The 23,487-nt window shown below is 47.7% G+C and overlaps 1 protein-coding gene across 7 annotated transcripts in view; it reads right to left on the reverse strand.

Annotated features, from left to right (window-relative positions):
- RBFOX2 (RNA binding fox-1 homolog 2) overlaps positions 1-20,708 on the reverse strand; it is a 251,899-nt gene extending 231,191 nt beyond the window's left edge. For 2 of the 7 annotated variants that reach the window (XM_039486794.1, XM_039486737.1), the window contains exon 1: positions 20,276-20,704. In XM_039486794.1, the coding sequence (XP_039342728.1) occupies positions 20,276-20,458 (183 nt within the window). In that variant the 5' untranslated portion in view covers positions 20,459-20,704. Of the gene's footprint in view, positions 1-20,275 lie in introns of all 7 variants that reach the window. The other 5 variants (XM_039486767.1, XM_039486760.1, XM_039486751.1 and 2 more) reach the window with 4 other exon arrangements.
- Between the last annotated feature and the right edge of the window lie 2,779 nt (positions 20,709-23,487).

Below are 23,487 nucleotides of genomic sequence, written 5' to 3' on the forward strand. Positions count from 1 at the left end.
GGACAAGAGCATTGCAGACATGCGCTGAGGGGGAGGGTAGCCTGTCATCAGCTGGAAGGTCAGAGTTTAAAACTCAAAGGCAATCAGGGCAGCCACCAAAACAAATATTTTCTCCTCTTTTTCCACAGAGGGAAGAAAAGAGTCCAAATGAAAAAAAAGAAAAGTTAAGAGTGTCTATATAGACTACAAAGGTGGGCAGAGGAATACCAATGCCGAGTGAGCGAGGAGCCTCTGCCTACAAGAGCTATGCCCCCACTCCATTGTTCTGCACTGAGGCTAAAACCAGTATTCAGCTGTGCTGAGTACACACACACCCACAGAGTAAGTGTAGATACCAGTTCTCCAACCACCGAGAAACAGGAACTTTAAGCACTCTTGGCAGAACAGCCTCTCTTTGTGAGGAACAGCAGCGGCCACCTGGGCAGTAGGGAGACAAATTCTTCAATGGCCTCTCCCAACATAACACTACAAGAGAGTCTCTCCTTTCACTCCCCAATACTGCGGGTTTCTGACGGCCAACATGCACTTACTTGTTAAGATCACAGAGGCAAGGGAAGACTGTCACTGCACAGGCCTGAAACATATTGTTGCCTCCTCTCCACCTCCTGCCCCCACCTGTTGGCTCACGTTGCCTTTAAAAAAATACAGATACGCTGCACCTTCTCCTTCCATCCAATCCTCTGCTACAGCCAGCTGGGGGGGCGGGGGGGAAGACACACATTTACTCTTTGTTGACCATCACCGTAGGTACTCCAGACTGAGTTCTTTCAGCTCACTTCAGCCTCATGCTTGGCAGAGCATTGTTGCACCTCAGAGACATAGCGCTGCTTCTGTGGTCAGTGTTCCTAGTACTAGTGTGCGAATGCTCAATGACAGGCCTCCATTAAAGCTTGGTCTACACTAGGGATGTTTTCCAAAAGTTTCTCACCATTGCTAATGTCGGTTGAGCATCAACAATGTTAGGAGCGCTAGTGTAGACAGCCCACTGACTGCCACCACCATTTTAGCCACCATATCAGTTAGACAGGGAGCTGAAAATGATGTCAGCAGCCAGTAGACCATCCTACACCAGAAACCCTGACATTACTAATGCCAGTGTGTTGATATGACATTAACTATAGTGAGAAAATTTTTTAAAATAGAGTCTTCTGGAGGCACTGGGTCACCAAAGCTGTTTGCCAGCCCATCTGTCAGCTGCTAATCAAGTTGTCACTAATGTCTGAAAGTCTTATCTCTAGGGGCTAGAAATAAAAGAGGAGTAAACAAACCTTGAACAGGCGGAACAGAGTGGGGAAAAGACACCTGTAAATCAGCCATGTGGTTGGGCAATTGCGCCAATCTCTTACGACCTGAACAGCTTTCCTATGCAGAATACTCTGGCAGAGAGGAAATGGTACAACCTTCTCCATCTTACCATCCATCTTGCACTTGGAAGAAAGATGGAGAAAAAGTCTACACACACTGCATTCTTTTAATAAGTTACTGGGTTAGAGACACGAAAGGAGCAATCTCTAGGGATAGGGAGCAGTTCCATTATATGTATTTAGTTTTAAGTGAATTTGGTGCTGGCAGGAGTTGCTGGATTTGTAGCCCCTGGAGAAAGACGTCTTATATTTATGCCCTGGACAGGTACAGCACAGGCAGCAACAGTGCAAGCACACATCCTCCTCCTCCACTGTATCCTCCAATACTGGAGGTTCGCCTTTAAGAGTAAAAGGGGCTACTCACCTTTCAGTTTCTGCAGACAGTCAAAGGAGTCATTGGTGCATGTTAAGAAGAAAGGCTGGCCCAGTGGTTCAGATCCAGCCTAGGACTCTGGAGACCTGGCTTCAATTCCCTGCTCCACTGTTAGGTAAATCACTTAGCCTCTCTGAGCTTCTCTGCCCCATCTATAAAACAGGGATAACAATACCTCCCTACCTCACAAGAGTGTTGTGAGAATAAATCAGGGGTGGGCAAACTTTTTAGGCCGAGAGCCACATCTGGGTGGGGAAATTGTATGCAGGGAGTTGGGGTGCAGGAGGGGGTGTGGGGTGTATGAGGGGGCTCAGGGCAGGGGGTTGGGGTACACAGGGGTGCAGGATGCAGCAGGGAGGTCAGGGCAGGGGGTTGGGGTGCAGGAGTTGTGTGGCATGTATGAGAGTGTACAGGGCAGAGAGTTGGGGTGCGAGGTGCAGGCAGAGTGCTTAGGGCAGGGAGTTGGGGGGTAGGGTGCAGAAGGGGTTCGGGCTCCGGCCCCGCTTACTAAAGCGGCTCTGGGGTGGCAGGGGCACGTCGGACCGGGGCCAGCTCCCTGCATGCCTGCCTTGTCCCCAGCCCGGCACCACTCCAGGAAGCTCTGTGGCCCCTGGGGGAGCAGGGGCAGAGGGTTCCGCATGTGCTGCCCTTGCCACGCCTCCAGGTACCTCCCCCGAAGCTCCCATTGGCCGCGATGCCCCACTCCCAGCCAATAGGAGCTGCAGGGGGGCGTGCCTGGAGGCAAGGGCACCACACAGAGTCCTCTGCCCCCCCGCCCAAGGGCCCCAGGGACGTGGTGCCAGCCGCTTCTGAGAGCGGCGCGGGGCCCACAGCACCACAGGGGGGCAATCCCGTGGGCCAGATCTGGCCCGCAGGCCATAGTTTGCCCACCCCTGGGATAAATACATCAAGAACGTGAGGTGCTTGATACTATGGTAATGGGGGCGAGACAACTACCATAGAATAGAGCCGGGGCAGCCAAACTTACTGAGCCTTCGAGTTGCATACAACAATCTTCAGAAGTTCAAGAGCTGGGGTGTTCCTGCCAGGGCTCAGGGCTTCAGCCCTGCAGAGAGGGGGGTCTCAGGGCTTCAGCCCCATGGGAGGTGCCTGCCCAGGCTCAGGGCTTCAGTCCCGCTCCTGCTGAAGCCCCAAGCCCCAGCAGGCACGCCCTACGGGGGTGAAGTCCCAAGCCCTCTCTCCCCACTGGGCAGAAGCCAGAGGTGACACATGGGGGGGGTGCAACATGTGGGGTCATGTGCCCCCCCACACACACACACTTTTGCCAGGATTTGCTGGCCCCGCTCAGTCACATGGTGTTGCCAAGTCCCCTCCCTGCAGAGCAGCTGCTGGAGCCAGCAAGCTGGGAACTGTGGCCAAGGGGAGAGGCAGGGGCAAACACCTGGGAGCTGCATGGAGAGCTGCTGCTTTTGTTGCTGCCTCTCCCACAGAACTAACAGCTGGAGGTATGGCTACACTTGCAGCTGTACAGCGCTGCTGCGGGAGCGCTCCCGCGGCAGCGCTTTGAAGTGCAAGTGTGGTCGTGGCGCCAGCGCTGCAGGTACTCCACCTCCCCGTGGGGATTAGCCATGCTCCCAGCGCTAGGGCACTGTTTACACTGGCGCTTTACAGCGCTGTAACTTGCTGCGCTCAGCGGGGTGTTTTTTCACACCCCTGAACAAGAAAGTTGCAGCGCTGTAAAGCGCCAGTGTAGCCAAGGCCTGGAAGCTGCAGGGAGGGGCCACTAAAAGTAAAGGGGGGCAATGCCTGGAGGGGCATAACTCGAGCTGTTGGGGGAGGATAAACCTTTAAATTGCCCCCACCCCTCCCAAGCAGGCACCAGTTATCTCTAACAAAAGCCCCTAGCCCCACCAGCCCACAGCAAGGCAGAAGCCCTGCACTCTTCTCCCCCCCCCCCCAAGTCTGGTAGATGGAGAATGAGGGGGGCACCATTGGAGGGGCGCTCCGTGAGCCACACTTTAACTGTAAAAGAGCTGCATGTGGCTCACAAGCTGTGCTTTGGCCACCCCTGGATTAAAGGGATATAAAGTGTTACAGTTTTTGTAATGTGGACAATGGCTAACCAGAAAGTGAACCAAACCAACCAACTCACTGGGTTTGAAAATTAACAGAGGATTAATCCTACTAAAAAGAAGAAAGAAGCCTGCCAGGAAAAGTGAGGGTACTGGGATTCCTACTGTGCGGCTGTCCCTGCTCAGAGGCTCCTTCAGCCTCTGGCTAGTTGGTATCTGACAGAGGAATGAACTCTCTCCTGCCCCAAAACCTCAACTCCTTTAGGAGCTGATAAAGGAAAAGGAATTCAAAGGATCTCCTCTACTCTACTTTTCCCCCTGCATCCATTTTTGGATTATCATCCCCTCTCATGAACAGTTACAGAGGGGCCTCCCTTTACTGCTGTCCCTCTGCTTTTCACACAGCAGTATGAGTATCATGCAATTATTGTCAGATTCACTGCTGCCTAGAGGGTTCTCAACTGCAGCAATGAATTGACCAGTTTTGTTAATTGAATTCTGCTACATGGGCAAGCTGTAAGCAAGAACAGAAGCAATGGAGGTGTCCAGCAGCAGACTCGAGAAGACCACACTGTATAGATTCATATTTAGTCAGTTATCTTCACAACCATAGTAGCTAGAGACTCTCTTTTTAATTCAAATTTAAATTCTGAGGGATTAGGCTTCTCCATGCAAGTGACTTTTTAAACCCTACCAAGTAATTTCACATAGTGGACTGAACTGCCATCAGACAATGACAACTTTCAATGACTACTAATCTAGGCCTAATCTTAATTGGTACCTCGAGGTGAAAGTCTCTGGAGTCTGCGTTCTGTCCCCTGAGCAAGCCGCACTACCTGACCTAGTGTTCAACTGGAAAGTAGCAACCAAGAGATTAAAAGTACCATTTCCTATTCCTAATCCCATGAGCCCTCCAGTCCCATAAACCAGCAGTTCTCATTCAGGCTATTCACAATTAATTGTATTCTTTTGCAGTATCTTGACAGTGATAGTTGCCTCCATGATTAAATGACAAACTATATAAAATACTATGCTGTAATGCTTTACACAACAGATCCTGCACACAGACTGAGGTCCCTAGCCCCAAGATCGAATATCCCCTGCATTAGAAGAGAACCCAGGGAAGGATTCCTAACCAAGAATCGTCCATAGATCTAAAACACATCTCTTCAGCAAGTTCACTGATTTACAGTTCAACTGCAAAGCTCACCAACACCGCACCCAGTGTGCCCACATACGCTGAAAACCATACCAAGGTCTGCATTCACACACTTCCCCCCCAACAACAGCAGTGCCCCATAGCCACTCTTGCTCAAAGGAAGAAAACAGGCATGGGCCTTAAAATCCTTAAAATATTCTAATAGAAAGATAAACCAAGTAACAGTCTGAACCTCTGAACTCTGCTCAGGAATTCAAGAAACACAGGAATCCAGAAATAGGCTTCTCAAGATAAGTGGAAAGGGGGAATGGATGTAGGATCATGACTATTTTAAACTAATCCTGAGGACGAAGGATGAGTGCAGAATACACATTAGGAAAACACTCAGTTTATACACTCATGTGTGTATTTATTGTTATAGGCAGAGTTGGTAGGGGTGCCTATTTTTAAGGTTGCCTAACACATTCCATTATAATTAGACTTGGAAGGATTAGATTTGTATCAATAAAGGTCAGTAAATCTCACTGTACGTGCACGCGCACACACACGCACACTTACTTCCCATCAATTATACTTGAAATTTACAGATTGGCAAAATAAGAAAAATGTTGCTTGAGAACTTAGAGTTTGATTTAAGGATATTTACTTTGTCATCAACACATGCCAAAATATACAATTTCTGTTAATAGATATGAAGCTTTAACATATTGAATCTCAACACCTACTGTCATTAAATAATTGTCTGACCCCCTTATCTCTCACCACCACATAATTTCCCACAACTGTGAAAATTTAAAATCAACAAAAATAAATAAAATGCTTAGAAACAAACGTTGATATTATTGATTATTGATATTATCCAGCAAAATTACCAAAACAAAAAAATCAAATTCTGCCAAACCTAATTATAAGATCCTACTTTCAGTTGTTTATGGCTTTCTCAAAATGCAATTGTTCAGGCTGAAATTTTCCATGCTAGATGTCTGCTTCAGAATTTTTAAATTTCAGCAAAAATGGTTCAATCATTTACTAGGATTACATTTGGGGAAAATATGTAGTTTTGTCCATGTTAAAAAAAATCCATAGACGTTTTTTGAAAAGCAGTAAAGCCTCCATCCTTTGGAGCAGTCTTGAAATCTGGCAGGGGTTTGCCCTTGTTTCAGGGATGTGTATTTTGCCATCTCATAAAAATCCACCTAAATTTGGCTAAATTACAAGCCTCCAGAAAATCTGAGTTCAGTAGACACTTGTTAGCTTTTGGCAACTAATTTCTCCAAAGATTCCTTCTGCATTAAGCGTGCAGGCCAGGGATGTAAGGGCTAAGCAAGACTCTCCCTGCAACTGCTTCTGGTGCTGGGCCCAGGGAATGAGACCAAGGAGTCTCTCCTGTTTTCTCAATGTTGTGCCCAGGCAGTGAGGAGGAGAAAGAGGAAGTAACTTGGCTGTAATTGCAGGGGGTGAGAAGCAGAGAGGAGGCAATGATACACAGGCTGTAATTGGTACATGCTAGAGGACAGGGACAGACAGGGCCGCCCAGAGGATTCTGGGGGCCTGGGGTCTTCGGCGGCGGAGGGCCCCCACTTTGGCAGTAATTTGGTGGCGGGGGGCCCTTCCGTTCCGGGACCCGCTGCCGAAGTGCCCCGAAGACCCGTGGCGGGGGCCCCCCACCGCCGAATTACCGCCAAAGCCGGACCCGCCGCTGAAGTGCAGCCGGGTTTTCGGCGGTATTTCGGCGGCGGGGGGCCCCCACCGCGGGTCTTCGGGGCACTTCGGCGGCGAGTTCCGTAACAGAAGGGCCCCCCGCCGCCGAATTACCGCCAAAGACCCAGCTGCACTTCGGAAGCGGGTCCCGGAATGGAATGCCCTCCCCCCGCCCCCCGCCGAATTACCGCCGAAGACCCGGCTGCATTTTGGCGGCGAGTCCCGCTTCGGCGGTAATTCGGAGGCAGGGGATCCTTCCGCCCCAGAGCGGAAGGATCCCCTGCCGGAGAAGACCGGGAGCGGAAGAAGCTCCAGGATTCCTGAGTGTCGACATTCTTCTACTGTGAGCAAATAATTGTAAAACCTACTGGCAACCTCTCTCTCTTCTCCTCCTCTAGTGGCTCTGGTCCACATAGAGGCTACCAGTTAGTTACTCGAGTTGTAGAGGTCTTTGCTGCTGATCTAAAGCTCCCAGCATTGGAGATGGTGAAGGTCCAGTATGATTCCACATTAAAAAAAAAGATTGAAAAACAATTTCTGTTAAGTTATGAAATTACATTAAAAAATGCTGTATTATAAAGTCAAGAATTCAAAAGTTAAGAAAATGCCAGAATTAATGTTGTCCATGAAACCTTAATTCAGCAGCCCCCTTATGCATAGGTATGATAAAATAGTTAATTACATGATCACATACTACTTTTTGCACAGTATCCCAGCCTCACTTGGTGCACAGGATGGAGGGTGCTCTGACAACGAATCATGGCTGTGTATGTGAATGAGACCAGTGTCCATAAGACTCTAGTTTGTTGCAGAAGTTGAAGGCACGTGGTGAATGAGGCAGGGGATTGCAGGGCGGGGGGGGGGAAGAGGGTTTTGTGGTTTAGGTGTGTGAATACTGCCCTGGAGAAATAGATTCTATCCCTGCCTCTGACACAAAGTTTGTGTGTGATGCTGGCAGGGCCGGCTCCAGCTTTTTTGCAGCCCCAAGCGGCGAAGCTGGGAAAAGGAGAAAAAAAAAAAGATAAAGCCGATCGGCGGCACTTCGGTGGCTGCTCAGTCGCGCCACTTCATTTTTCGGCGGCACTTCGGCAACAGCTCAAAGAGGAAAAGAGGGACTGAGGGACCTGCTGCCGAATTGCCGCCGAAGACCCAGACATGCCGCCCCTTTCCATTGGCCGCCCCAAGCACCTGTTTCCTTTGCTGGTGCCTGGAGCAGGCCCTGGATGCTGGGCAAGTCACTCAAACCAAACTTTTCACAGGTGATCACTAATTGTGTGTTCCTCATTTTTTAGGTCAGCAATTTGAGACACAGAGGCTCTGATTTGCAGAAGCACACTCAACTGCAAGTGAAGAGCTGTGCATTGAACATTTAAAAATGCTAAGTACTCTGAAAAAATCAGGCCTTCGATGTCCCAAAGCAGACACCCAAATTTAGTTAACACTTTTGACAATAATCTCTTTGTGCCTCAATTTGCCATCTGTAAAGTGGGGATAATACCTCCCTACTGCCCAGGGGTTGCTGTGAAGATAAGATCATATACATCTATGAAATATTCAGATACTATGGTGAATAGTCCTATAGAAAAGCCCATGAGGAAATTAATAATTCTGTATTCAGTGCAGGGTTTGGATGGTGAGCAATAAATAATACATGGGGCCACAGAATGGATGATGAGAATAAAAAGAAATATTGAATAGCTGCATCCATTTTAGTCAGTGTCAAATCTCCCACTGATTTCAGTGGCCCCAGTGATATGGGCCCCAGTGAACATTGTCCAAATAGTATGTGATCATGTAATTAAAGACTGTACCATAATGCAGACACACAAGGGAGCTGAATTAAGATTGCACAGGCAACCTCCATTCGCGCATTTCCTAACTTCTTAGTGCTTGACACTGCCATTTTAACTTTCTGTTAACATATTGCATACAAAAACACTATATTACAATGGCAGAGTTCCAGTATGTTTTTCTTTAGTAAGACAATCATGGGATTCAGTTAGCAGCCAAGCCATAAACACATGTTTGTATGCATCTGTGCTCCGTTACAACAGTTTCAAAACAAATGCATCATCTTGCTACTTACTTCATACAATCCCTCACTGCTGGAGCCAGTGTGTTATGATAATGGGGATTTCCTCAAGTTCCTACAAGTTTTCAGGTCTGAACTAGTGGAAGTTCTGGCCTTCTAGATAGGAGACCCAAGAAGTTCAAGCTCCAGTTCCACATTTCCTGGACAACATGGACTGGGAATAGACTGTTCTCAAACATCCCAGATCACCCAGGGGTTTTAGCACTCATATTAGAACCCCAGCTTCTCACTGACTGGATTGGCAGAAGTTGCAAGTGCTTGTAGTGAAAGTTAACAAGCAAGTCTTCACTCTGAGCCCAGAATCCTGGGGGAAGTGTCACACAAAGAGTGAGTTTCCTAGAGAATCCCCCAGTACTCACAAGAAAGGAGAGGTGCCTATGGAACATCCTTCATGCTCACCAAAGCGCATGAGGTTTTCACTCAGAAGTAAAAGGCAGCAGAGGAAATCAGAGAACTGACACACAGGCTGACTTGGGAGGGGGAGACCCCATCACCAGTACCTTTTCTGGGATAAAACTGATCTAGAGCAGTGGTTCTCAACCAGGGGTAGGTGTACCCCTGGGTGTACTTAGAGGTCTTCCAGGGGATACATGAATTCATCTAGATATTTGCCTACCTTTACAACAGGCTACAAGCACTAGCAAAGTCAGTACAAACTAAAATTTCATACAATGACTTGTTTATACTGCTCTATGTACTATACACTGAAATGTAAGTACAATATTTATATTCCAATTAATTTTATAATTATGTGGTAAACGAGAACGAGAGCAATTTGTCAGTAATAGTGGATGTAACACTTTTATATTTTTATGTCTGATTTTGTAAACAAGTAGTTTGTAAGTGAGGTGTAACTTGGAGGTACACAAGACAAATCAGACTCCTGGCAGGGATACAGGAGTCTGGAAAGGCTGAGAGCCAGTGATCTAGAGGGTAGTGCTGAAGCCTCAGTAGTCTATGGCAGGGACCTGCAACCTTTGGCACCCTGGCGGGCCGGGCCGGTTTGTTTACGTGCCACATCTGCAGGTTCGGCCGATTACGGCTCCCACTGGCCAATGGGGGCTGCAAGAAGCCACGGCCAACACATCCCTCGGCCCGTGGCACCTCCCACAGCCCCCACTGGCATGGAACAGTGAACTGCGGCCAGTGGGAGCTGCGATTGGCCGAACCTGCGGACGCGGCAGGTAAACAAACCGGCCCAGCCTGCCAGGGGACTTACCCTGGCGGGCCACATGCTAAAGGTTGCTGATCCCTGGTCTAAGGTCATCGTCATCATGTTCCCACTCCTGTCTGTTTCTGGCAAGTCTTTCAATGGTTCCCCAGCTATGACCCATGTTTTTCAGCTCAGCTTCCACAGCTCTTCGCCATGTTGTTTTCGGGTGGCCTCATTTTTGCTTGCCTTCAGGTGTCCATCTTATTGCTGCTCTGGTGATGGAATCAGTTTCCATCCGAAGCACATGGCCAATCCGTTTCCAACGCCTTCTGGCAATGATGGTGCTCATATCCTCTTGGCTGCACTGTGTCAACAGATCTTGGTTTGAGATTGTTCTGTGCCAAAAGATATGGAGGATTTTTCTGAGGCATGTTGTATGGAATGAAGACAGTTTGGACATGTCATACTTTGTCATTCCCCACATTCTGCACTCTAAAGTAATGTCAGCTCTGATAAATCTTGAGTTTGGTTTTGCTTTTGTATGGTAGATGGAGCATATTCTACATTAAAGCTTCACTCCCATCCCCCTCAGAGAGGAAACTGCAACCACAGGTAAATTATATACCTGTGGTCCCAGTTACTGCCTTTTACTATTATACACAATACTAAAATAAGACTTAAGTGAGGCCTTGGTGAGATTTCACTCCTGGACATCACCCCTGATGGTGGCAATTACCCTAGATGTCTGCAAAATTCTTCTAAAATAACAGAATAGGACAAGCCTTGCAGAAAGCCTCAGCTAACAGAATGCATTCCAGGCCCTGGGAGGAGCCTGATCTAGATCCAGATCCCAGAATCTCAAGAGCCTCTAGGGAAGATAATTTGATATCCACAACACAGAAACGCTACATAAAACCATTTCTTTAGCTCCTCTGTTAGGATTTTAGCCACAAATAGAGGGAAGGGAGAGGTTTCTAAACCATCCCCCTCCTCTGCTTTTTAATAGTACAGGTTCATCCCATCTTTGCACTAAATAGTATTTTTATTACAGAGGAAGCAATTATGATCATGCAAAAGCAACACAGCCATAAAGGAAAATAAACAGTACTCATCTAACCTATGTCCCTGGAAGAAAGCATCCAATTATCCTGTGCAAAGAATTCTTCCTTGGCAGAGACAACAGGGGGACACACAATCAATCAGACTGGTTAGCAAGGGGTGGGGGTGGGGTGCAGGGCCGCCCAGAGGATTCCGGGGGCCTGGGGTCTTCGGCGACGGGGGGCCCTTCCGTTCCGGGACCCGTCGCCGAAGTGCCCCGAAGACCCATGGCGGGGGCCCCCCCGCCGCCGAATTACCGCCGAAGAGGGACCCGCCGCCAAAGTGCAGCCCGGTCTTCGGCAGTAATTCGGCGGCGGGGGGCCCCCGCCGCGGGTCTTCGGGGCACTTCGGCAGCGAGTCCCGGAACGGAAGGGCCCCCTGCCACCAAATTACCGCCGAAGACCGAGCTGAACTTCGGCGGCGGGTCCCGCTCCATCTTCGGCGGTAATTCGCCAGCGGGGGGTCCTTCCGCCCCGGAGCGGAAGGACCCCCCGCCAGCGAAGACCGGGAGCGAAGAAGCTCCTGCGCCCGGCCCCACGAGAGTTTTCTGGGCCCCCCGGAGCGAGTGATGGACCCCGCTCCAGGGGCCCCGAAAAACTCTCGTGGGGGCCCCTGTGGGGCTCGGGGCCTGGGGCAAATTGCCCCTCTTGCCCCCCCCTCTGGGCGGCCCTGGTGGGGTGGTTAGTCTGCTGTCGAGGAGACCCATCCAAGCAGAAGTCTGAGTCCCATACTTCCTAGCTCACATGGACTGGAAACATCCTGTTCCCACATACCCCAGATTACCACGAGGTGCTAGCGGATAGGATCCCAGTCTCTCAGCGACTGAGCCAGCAGGAGCCACAAGAGCTTTCTTTGCACTGCCCTATAGGAGGCCCATGTTCAAGTCTGGATACCATTCCTCACAAAATAAACTAGGAGCTTCTTCCACAACTCCTGCTGCCTTAACCAGAACGTTAAGCCATCTGAGCACATCATATCTTTCCATACAGCTACTGTCCCACTCCAGTCCAACAATAGAGCCACTTTGGTAGCATTCACTAGGTACCATATGTCTGCGTGACAAGGCAGATGATGATGGTACTGGGATCCTTCACATGCTCTTGCCTAAAAATTTGGAGACTAGGGTGACCAGATGTCCTGATTTTATAGGGACAGTCCCAACTTTTGGGTCTTTTTCTTATATAGGCTCCTATTACCCCCCAGCCCCTGTCCTGATTTTTCACACTTGCTGTCTGGTCACTCTATTGGAGACAGCCCACAAGTGGGAATCCATGTTACAAAACAATCAGACAGTAAAGTAAAGTAAAGTAAAGCCCAGTGCATAGCAAGGGTTGCAATAGGTTGAGTCACCATAGCCATAAGTATAGAAATGTGTGTATAACTGCAAAACTGATATAAGGGGAGGGTGGAGTGTTTTGAGACAATACAGAGCGTTTTTCTTAAATCCAGAAGTGACTGTGGTCAAAATGAAATTCACTGGAGAGCAAAGGGAGTTAAGGCCCAAAACTCAGCCAAGTGGCTTTAATCCCTAAACTGTGGGATTATCTCGTGACAGCTACACTCCAGAGTCACCTCAATACCACTGCAACATGTAGATCAACAGAATGCTTCAGTGAACTGGAACTGGTTAGCTCTAATTGCCTCTCTCACTTTACTTCTGGATGCTCCTCTAATCCCTTAGCTGAAATATCTCAGAAGAGGCTTTTTATACACACAAATGCAGTCAATTAATATTTCATATGGGGAAATTAAATATTAGGTTGCCATGCCACCCAAAGCACCTGCTAATCTCCTCCCAGACTTTTTGCTCTCTTAACTTTTACATCCAGTTATACAGGACAGCTCAAACTTTATCAGACTCACCAGCTGATTGAATGACAGAGTCTTGCCTATACTGAGAATTTTCAGCACTTCTCCCACTGTTAGTCCAGCCCCAGTTTGACCCCAGCAGTACTAGCAACAGTGGAATCACTAGTGTATACTACATATTTGCATTTTTTCAGCTGTGTCATCTGCACCCCATGTACACTAATGCTTTCACTATAATGCTAGACCAACAATGGGAAAATCCTCAGTGTAAATACAGCCACAGAGAGAGATTGGAGTAAGGCAGGAAGCCAGCATGTGACTCTGGCATCTTACAATCCCCAAGTGACTAGTGCAGGGGTGGGCAAACTACAGCCTACAGGCCAGATTCGGCCTGCTAGCCGTTTTAAGCCAGCCCTCAAACTCCCGGTGGGGAGCGGGATTTGGGGCTTGCCCCACTCCAGTGCTCCAGCTGGGGCGCAGGGTCGGGGACTGCTCCACGCGGCTCCTGGAAGTCGCGGCATGGCCCCCCTCTGGCTCCTACGCACTCCAATGGCCCCCTCCAGCGCTCCAACAGAGAAGGGACATGCCGCTGCTTTCTGGAGCCGCTTGAGGTAAGCACTGCCTGGAGACTGCACCTTTGAGTCTCTCCCCACACCCCAACCCTCTGCCCCAGCCCTGATCCCCCTCCTGCCCTCCAAACCCCTTGATCCCAGTCCAGAGCACCCTCCTGCATCCTAAACCCCTCATCCCCAGCCACACCCCAGAGCCCCCATCCCCAGCCAGAGCCCTCACCCCCTCCCATACCCCAACCCCAATTTTGTGAGCATTCATGGCCCACCATACAATTCCTATTCCCAGATGTGGCCCTCGTGCCAAAAAGTTTGTCCACCTCTGGACTAGTGCCTCCTTCTCCACAACAACTATGAAACCCGAAGTGTGAACTCAAGTGTATTGTGAAATGGAGATTCTGCAAATGAAACCACTGGAAATAACACAGAGTACCACGCTACCCTGGTTATGAACCTCATTGGTTAAGTGGGCAATAAAGTTTTCAAAATGGCCACAACAATCCCAGAATTTCTGTGAAATGCAAACATCCAGCTGTTTCTAATTGGAAATATTATAAAATAATTGTTCATAGAGCACCCAACCGTATATGGAAAGAAAACGGCCCCGAGAAGAAACAGACCTTGATTTGGCTTCTAGACTTGCAATCCCACCTTTAAACACACACCTCTAAAATCCAGAGAAATATTGACAGATTCTCTTGGTGTTCTACTGCATCAGTCTGATTTACCCGGGGCTTTCTTATCTTCCTGAATGAGGAGGGAAAGAGCCAGCTATAAAGAGCTCCCGGCTTCTCTACCAGTCACAGCCTTCAGTCTATTCCCAAAGGCTCCCTTTAAACCTGGGGAAGAATATATAAAACCTTCCCAGGTTTCACCTATGAGGCAACTATAACATCCATATAGAGATTATAAAAAAACCAGAGAATAAAAGTGAACAGAGAAATAATTATGAATCAGAGGATGGGTTATTATGCACCTCCACATCAGCATGAATACGGAGGTATACCTATCTCATAGAACTGGAAGGGACCTTAAAGGTCATTGAGTTCAGCCCCCTGCCTTCACTAGCAGGACCAAGTACTGATTTTGCCCCAAATCCCTAAGTGGCCCCGTCAAGGATTGAACTCACAACCCTGGGTTTAAGCAGGCCAATGCTCAAACCACTGAGCTATCCCTCCCCCTATGCCTGTTCACATCCAAAAACTTCTATAAACCTAGTCTCCCAGTTAAACTCCCTTTACATCCCTCATTGAGCCTCAGACAGGGGTTAATACAGAAAATGAAGCTCAGTTCTATCTTAGAATATTCTATATTCCTGGTATCCCTCATACAGAGCTGGCCACTGAGTACGTGACAAAAAGGAGGGAAGTCCAAGCCCAGTGTGCATCTTCTACAGCATTCTCCTTAAACCATCTGCTCCTGTTGTCGGAGGATGCAAGAATGGCAAGAAAGAGAAAAAGCATCATTAGCATTGAAAACATCAGTGGCCTGCTTAGCACACACCTTAAAGACCCATTAATGCCCACTTAGATTTATAGCTGACAAGAGGCAATTCCTTCTACATGCCTCACAGAGCTACTGAATGCAGGTGCCATATGGGTTGTTCCCAAAAGAAATGTGCTGTAAAATAAAGTCTCCAGCTAGATTTTACTAGCAGATTCATAGTACCACCACCCCCACCAGTACCAGGTTCCTAACAGAAGCAAAAATGTTTTAATTCACAAAACAAGGCAAATTCAGACAGATAGTTACCCCCAAATTAAGTGGAAAACACAAAAGGGTGGTGTGGGTGAGTAATTCAGCCCCTTCACAGGCCAATCAGAAGAGAAGCACTTGGACCATTTTCTCCAGTGGTGACCAAGAACCTGTGCATCCCATTTGGCTGGCATTCCTTTAATACCAAAATGAAGAGGGCAGGGAGGACATGTCCAACTCAATGTTTTCCATGCTAATGATGTTTTTCAATTCCATTCGTCTCCCCCCAACCACTTCCAAGAGAAGGAGAAAGAGTGCACACTTCCCAGTTCAATGACCCATGTGTCTCCTCCAACCCAGCACAAAAATAAAAGATGTTCTTGTCTCAGTGGCACTCTTCCTTCAATTAGAACAACAGGCAACCTCTTGGAGAAGTAATGGATCAAGCAGAGGGACTGGTGCTCAAGTGAACCAATGAATCACTTCTTCGGAACAGCAAAACTCCCAGAAAAAGAAAGTTACATTCTTACACCACAGTATTTAAATGGTTAACAGATGACGCAACAATGCACTTGGGACTCTGTTTTAAAAGTTTGCAAACGCATCCAAGCCCTCCCAAGACACATTACTGGCCCAGTACAGCAGATTTGCCACTTACAGGCCACAGGGAGACAGAAGCAGCTTATGTTGGACCTTCTGCTGAGGCTAATTCTTTCCCCCTCCCACAGCCTGATTAACAGAAATATGTCCCAGATACAGATACCAGCTATGATCCGATTTGTCCCAATCCCAGCTCAAGCGGCTTTACACCACCCTACTAACAAGATCAGCACCGACCAAACAGGGCTTATCCAGGCTGATCAGAGATGGATTAGATAATGAAACCCTAACTGTGTAAGCTGTCTGCTAGTGCCAGGGCTGAGAGAGAGTGAAGAATAAGAAATTCAATATACTTAGGGGTTACATTAGCACCTAACGCACACTTTGTCCCCAGCAGTAGCCTCTCAATATCCAGTTACTATCCTGAGTCTCTCTTTGTGACCTAGTTTTTCAATTCTACATATACAGACAAAAAAGCATCATTAGGTTTATGGAAGAGTTACGATTTTTCAGTAATTGGGAGTTGATTTATTACAACATTACGCTCTTCTTCCTTATTCCGATTCACTGTCTGCCTAATGGTGACATTAATACGTAATGCTTTAACATAAAGGAAATTGTGATAGATATGGCAGTTCAGGACCCCTTCACAACCTTTACAAGCTCTACAGGCACAGTCTCAATGTTTTGAAGACAGCAGCTACGAAGCTTAGGACCTCTGGAATAGTAACTAGAGACTGTAAAAGATCTGCAGGAGCCACAACGTAAGGTCAGTGGTTTCATATTATTTCTAGCTTCCATAAAATCTCCGATACTTACAGATCCTATATATGTGCAATTCACAATTCATAACTTCTGCAAGCATCATGCCTCATTTATACATGGAGGATTTGCTACAAAATTAGTGACTTCAAAAGTTAAAAGTGTATGGGCAGTCTTTCTCATGATGGAAAATCAAGTATTAAATTTTTACATTAAGGCATTGTAGTTATAAGAATAAATTTCCAAAACATTAAGAACCATCAATTTTTCTCAAAACAATAACTCAAAAGTTACTTGTCTGATTAGCCTCAAATTTTCCACTGGCCCACTCCCAACCACCAAAAAAACCTTCCAAAAAAATAAACAAACCACTCTCCTCTGGCCTAAAAATAATCATGTGAAACTTCGGATCAAGAGGACTTTTAATGTAATTTTTTCCCCATGTTGCTAGAATTGTATGTCTGCCTACATTACCTGAATGGAAAACATTCATATGGGGCGGCTCTAGACATTTCGCCACCGCAAGCACGGCGGCATGCCGCAGGGGGCGCTCTGCCGGTCGCGCGGCTCTGGTGGACCTGCCGCAGGCATGCCTGCGGAGGGTCATCTGGTCCCGCAGCTTCGGTGGACCCTCCCCAGGCACACCTGTGGGAGGTCCACCAGAGCCACCTGCCGCCCTCCCGGCGACTGGCAGAGCGCCCCCCACGGCATGCCGCCCCAAGCACGCGCTTGGCGTGCTGGGGCCTGGAGCTGCCCCTGTATTCAGAGATATTATTTAATATTTGTATTGTGGTAGCACTTAAAGGCCCCAATCAGGGAATAGGGTCCTATTACGATAGGCACTGTACACACACCCCCCCCAAAAATACATTCTCTGCCCAACTTTAGGGCCTTTTTCTACACAAAAGTTGCACCAGTTCAATTTAAAACCTTAGTTTATTTAATTTAGTTAAATCAGAGCAAACGCTTGTGTGAACAAACATATTGGTAAACTAACTGTAAACCAAATTAGCCACCATTATTTAACCAAACCAGTGCATCTCATGTGTGTACACAAGAACAACGACATATGTCCTGGCTTTCAACTCCTAAAAGCTGGAAGAAGTTCATATCAGACTGTTCATGTATTCATTCATAATTATCAAGCTAGATAATAATTATGAATCAGAGGATGGTTTTGCCGCCCCAAGCACAGCAGTCAGGCTCCCTTCGGCAGCTTGCCTGCGGGAAGTCCCCAGTCCCGCGAATTCGGCAGCAGCCTGCGGGAGGTCCACCGAAGCCGCGGGACCAGCGGACCCTCCGCAGGCATGCCGCCGAAGGCAGCCTGCCTGCCGGCCCCGCGGTGACCGGCAGAGCGCCCCCCGCGGCTTGCCGCCCCAAGCATGCGCTTGGCGTGCTGGTGCCTGGAGCCGCCCCTGGTGTGTGCTTCCTGGCAGCCCCTGGAGGAGCAAGGGGCATTACAAATTGAATGTGTGATGTTCCAAATCAAGTTCAGTTGATATAATGGTGTGAGAAAGGAGGGATACGAGGGAAAATGGGGGTTGAGTGTGACGAGACACAGAGAGATAACCAGGAAGGGCCAGACACACAGGAGATCTCCAAAGAAATACTTCCTGCTGCAAGGTAGTTAAAAAGAAGCCTCCAACATCCAATCTGGAAATAACCAGAAAATAAAAGTGAAGAAAAATTGTATTGGCACTTGGGAAGGGATCAGGAGAGAAACATGTTAAATGGGACACAAATCTCCCTTCAGAGACTATTAACAAAAACCACAACCCAAACAGAAAAAATATGATGAATAAATCTCGTTATTTTCAAAGAGCTCCAACACATTCAATGCAAAAAACAGCAGAAAGAAGCACTGAGACCACCCGCTTACTTCTCTAGCAGAAACACACTGCGTAAAATATCTCCAGAGAGAAAATAAAAATAAAAACACTCCAAACAAATGCATCTGAAAAAGGAGAGAACGTTTCATTAATGATAATCAAAACATACAGGGGCAGGAAGAAAGCACACGAAAGAGTCTTCTGACATATCTGCCTTCAAACTCTAATAATAAGAGGTAGTGCTCTTTTTGCCAATCCTGGGAACAATCCACATATGCTACAGAAATACCCTCTGGTTTACCAGCTGCATCTCCAATCAGATATTATTTACAAACACACAAGAGCAAGATCTGGTTAAGTGTCATTGATTATTAGAAACACACATGCACGATGGCCAAACCATTTGCCTTTGCCACTCCCATCCGTAGCATCTCCCAGGGCAGCGCTGCCATTACACAGACTGTGATACAGTACACAGAAGCTACAATCAGAGAGAAAATATCCAGCCGTGCGGGAACGAAAGGCCCAGTGAAGAAGAGAAACAAGACTGTCCCCGGAAGAAACATACCCTTGATAAATTAAAATAGTATATTGTGATGACGTACCCATGTGAATTCATAAACTCATGCCCATCTATATCTATGGGAGAGCAGACTCTAAGATTACGAATGAGATCCTCCTTGCTCCCTCATGTTATCCAAGACACCTCTGCTCCATACACTGAATACTCCAACCCCAAGACTCCTCTTCCCATCCTGTAAACTAGCACTGAACTCTTATTTTCTATATTCTCCCATTCATTAAAAACTGGAAAAAGCAGAAGAAACAGCAACAACAACAAAAGTAGTAAATGAAGTCCACAATAAGCAGCTGTCACCAATCTGAGGCACCCAAGATAGAAACAGGCATCCAGTGACTCAGTGCAACAGACAGTGATTCGGCAAAAGAAAATATGTTAAAGGAGGGCAGTCCCCACATTGGATACCAACAATTCTACAACAGTCTTTACAGTTTTAGATATTACTACACCTTTAACATCAGAAAAGTCAGTAGTTAAAAATCAAAACTATAGGATGGAATGGCGTATTTTTAAGGTTGTGTTAATTTTTTTTAATACATAGGCATATGGAACAATAAAAGACATCAACTTGAAAATATCAGGTTTGAAAACCCTATACATTTTCTTGTTGTTAATAGTTATTTGAGGTATTATTTATAACTAGATTAACAAAATATGTCTCGATTTTTATCCAGTTTGTTTACATTGTGCATTTGAAATCACTTTGCATGTGGTCAGTTTCACAATTTCTCTTATATAGCCCATCAGTTTCTTCGTTGTTCAGAAGACCCTTACAAAAATCAATACAACAGGGGGAAACAACCAAACAAAAACCTGTATAAATTTGTTTTTAAAGGAATTTAAAAAAAAAGGCTCCGTTATTTAAGAGAGTGCTAGTAAAAATAACAGTCTGAGTGTGCCTTTAATCGAAACACTGATATCCTTAGGGCCACTCTCCAGAATCAGCACTGTATTCTCCACTAGAAACAGTAACTTTTTGGATTATGTTCGGCACTGGACAAAGAAGGGCGAAAACACCTCTCGGGAAATCGGCTTCATTTCTGCTGCAGGGACCATGAAGCTGCTGGTGTGGAGTTGATTTGGGTCGTGGGTCAATTCCCCATCCCCCTCCAATCTCATTCCCCCACCTGCCCTAGGCCAGCCCGTGCCCCCCGGCTCCGGAGAGTGTCCCATCCCTACCCAGGTCAGCGCCGGCCTCCTCCTTCCCACAGCCCACCTGGCCGGCTCCTTCCCCCCGTTCTCCCGAGCCGGTCCCCGCGGTCATCGGCCCGGCCGGGTGCCCCCAGAGGATCAGCTCCCGATCCCGCCGCTCCTCCGATGCAAGGGTCTCGCTGACCCACACAACCCAGTTACGTGTCCCGCAGCTGGCGGGCGCCCCCCGAGCCTGCACCGACCCCGCTCCGGCTCCGCCTGCCGGCCCCCAGCGCAGCCTGCCCGCTCGGCCCGGGGCCCCGCTACCTGCATGCCGCCGCCGCCGCCCGCCTCCGCCTCTGTCCTCAGCCGCTTGCTGTGGCCGGTCTCGGCGCCGTCCCCTCCGGGCATGGGCTGCTCCAGCTCCGGCTCCCGCTTCACGCCCCGGGGGGCTCCGCCGCCGGGGAGAAGCTGCTGCTGCTGCTGCTGGGGCTGGGTCCCCTCCGCCATCCGAGCCGGACCCCCCGGCCGCCCCGCGTCCCCTGGGGGAGCCGCCGCCGCAGCCGCACACTGGCGCTAGGGTCCCCGCTTGGCGCGATAGCCCGGTGGCGCTGCGGGCCCGGCGCAGCCGGGGCAAGGGTCAGGGAGCGGGCTCAGGAGCTGCAGAATCCGCCCCGCAGCAGCCGCTCCGCCGAGCTAGTCAGGCACTGACTCGGGCCGGCCACGGGGGAGGGGGAGGCGGCGGCGGGAGCAGCAGCCGGGGAGGGGAGGGGAGGAGAGGGGAGGGGCCGGAGCCCCTCGGCTATCTCCGGAAACGCCAGCTCGGGAGCCGAGGCGGCACGACCCCCGCTCGGCAACCTTCGGGCATGGGGAGGGGCGGGGCCTCGGCAACTTTCGGGAATGGGGGAGGGCGGGGCCACACACAAAGCGGAGGGGACGTCGAGCCTGGGTGCCCAGAGGGCGGGGCGGGATAGGACAGGACAGTGGGGGTCTGGGGCAGTTCTGTCCCCAGGGGCGGCCGGCACGGGCACGCCCGCCGCTGCTTTGTGTAATGGTCCCTCAACCCCACTCAGCTCTTGAGCCCTGGGGCGGTGGGATCCGTGCCTGGCTTAGCTGCCCGGGGGTAGTTTTCAACGTGTGGTGCCTCTTAACTTCCTGGCAGGGCTGCGTGTTCTCAGGTTATGAGAGACAGGAGCCCCCTCATATGCGTAGCTTACTAGGCACTGATATGTGTCTCTTTGGCATGGGCCCAATTGTTTGGCCCCGGGCTGGACTACACACTCCCACTCTTTTCAGTCTCTCTTCATACATAAATCTGTCCAGCTCTCTACTCATTTTCAGTGCCTGGCTTGGAAATATCTCCATTTCTCCTACATCTTTTATGAGGTAGGGTGACCAAAAGTGAATACAGTACTCTAGGTGAGGGCAAACTTTCAACTTACATAATGGCATTTACAGGAGATAATGGTGTCCACATCTTATTTACAATATCACCTGAAATCAATCAATATATTTGAAAATGTTAAAAAAAAATCCAAAAATATTTAAATTGGTATTCTATTATTGTTTAACTGTGTGATTAAAACTGTGATTAATCGTGAGATTTTTAATCTCACAATTAATTGTGATTATTATTTTAATCATTTGACAGCCCTAATTAAAATATTTTCAGGCCTGTTCTTTATATTATACAACTTTACTTGTTTTTCTGTCCGCTGCAACACATTATGAATAGTCAGCAAAAACCTCTTCATAATGACCAGATCGTCTTCCCATGTGATTTAACAGTTGACTTAAAACCCAGCAATCTGTATGAGTAGTTCAAATCATTCTCTCAAATTTGCTTCTCCTGGCATTTCTTAACATTTAATTTCATTTACGACTGGGCTCCCATTTACCTGTCTTTGTTAGGTACATCTGGAGTTTTTCATTTTTATCTAGTCTTGACTAGATAATTTGACTAGATAGTCATGAATAAATAATTTTATGTCAGCTGCAACGTTTGCCACCTCACTATTCATCTCCTTTTCCAGATAATTAATAAACAACATTGAACCTAGAAAGAAATCTAAACATGCACCAGTGTTAATCATTCGTCATCTTGAAAACTGACCATTTTTTCCTACTCTGTTAGCTGTTGCTTCAGGTTTGTTGACACAGGGAAGTTTTATCAGTTGTATTGGTATAATTTTACCAGTACACTTAAATCAGTATAATTATACCAGCACAACTCCCTGTGTGGACACTCTTATTCCAGTTTCAGAGTGGCTTTTTCTGGTTTATCTTAAACCCTTTCCAATGTGACACAAGCTAAATTGGAAAAAAAAAGGCACTGTTAGGCCTGGTCTATATTTAAAACTTCAATCAATCTAGCTACAGTACATAGCTCAGGACAGTGAAAAATATCATGCCCAGTGCAATGTAGTCAGGTCAACCAAATATTCACTGTAGATGCAGTTTGAATTCTTCCATCAATGTAGCTCCCACATCCCAGAGAGGTGCATTAACTACATTAACAGAAAAAAACCAATCTGTCAGTGTAGGAACATCTACACTACTGCAGCACAGCTGCAGCATCATAACTATGTTGCTGTAGTATAGGCATATCCTTATACTAGAATAAGAGTGTCCATACAGGGATTTATACTAGAATAACTATATTGGTTTTAATTCTCAAGTAAGGGTTTACCGGTATAACTTGCCAGTGTGGATTAGCCCATAGGCCTTGTCTACATGAGAGGTGTTTTGTTTTGTTTTAAACTGGGTGAGGCCGAGCTTCCCACCCATTTTGTTTGCTATTTGATAAATTTTCAGATAGAGACCAGTGGAAACCATGCAATTATTTACCCTTCATTTTGTTTCAGTACCTGAAGCTGTTACATAGGAATGTCTAGTTTTGGTACTGGAATAGGTCACTGGTCCATCTGGTTGGGCATCCCACCTCTGACAGTGACCACTCACTGATGCTTCAGAGGAAGGGGAAAAAAAACCTATAATGGATCATTCTAGCCAGTAGGGCACGTGGCTTTGAGAAGTCCTTCTTGACTCCCCAGATATCAGTTTATGCCCTGAAACCTGAGAACTGATTATCCTATCTCAGCATCTCTCTATAACTGTTACTATTGATCTTCAGGAAATTATCCAGCCATTGGCTTCTGAATTCCAATTACAATATTTGACTCCAGCCCTCCCATGTGCGACACTTTTCCTGATCCAGAAATTGTTTTCAAGGTCAAGTTAAAAAATAATTTCAACTAATGTATTTTTGCTGTGATGTGCCGGTTTGTGAGGACATGGTAGTCTCTGTATTCAATAGCAGTAAACCTACATGAAATAGCGCATACCCAGAGGAAGCTTAGATGCAGTTTTTGTCTGCCAGCATGCCAAGGGTAACTGCTTGGCCCAGTAGTTGTGATTAGATTCCACATGAAAAAGGCATGTCGAGGAAGATTAAACTAAAGTGTTAGATAAAAGCCTTCTGATATAGGCTGGGAATGGAGAGACTAATCAGTGGGCCACTACCCCATTCAGAGAAAACA

The sequence above is a fragment of the Mauremys reevesii genome, linkage group 1 (genome assembly GCF_016161935.1).
Source record: "Mauremys reevesii isolate NIE-2019 linkage group 1, ASM1616193v1, whole genome shotgun sequence".
In the NCBI taxonomy this organism is placed as follows: Eukaryota; Metazoa; Chordata; order Testudines; family Geoemydidae; genus Mauremys; species Mauremys reevesii.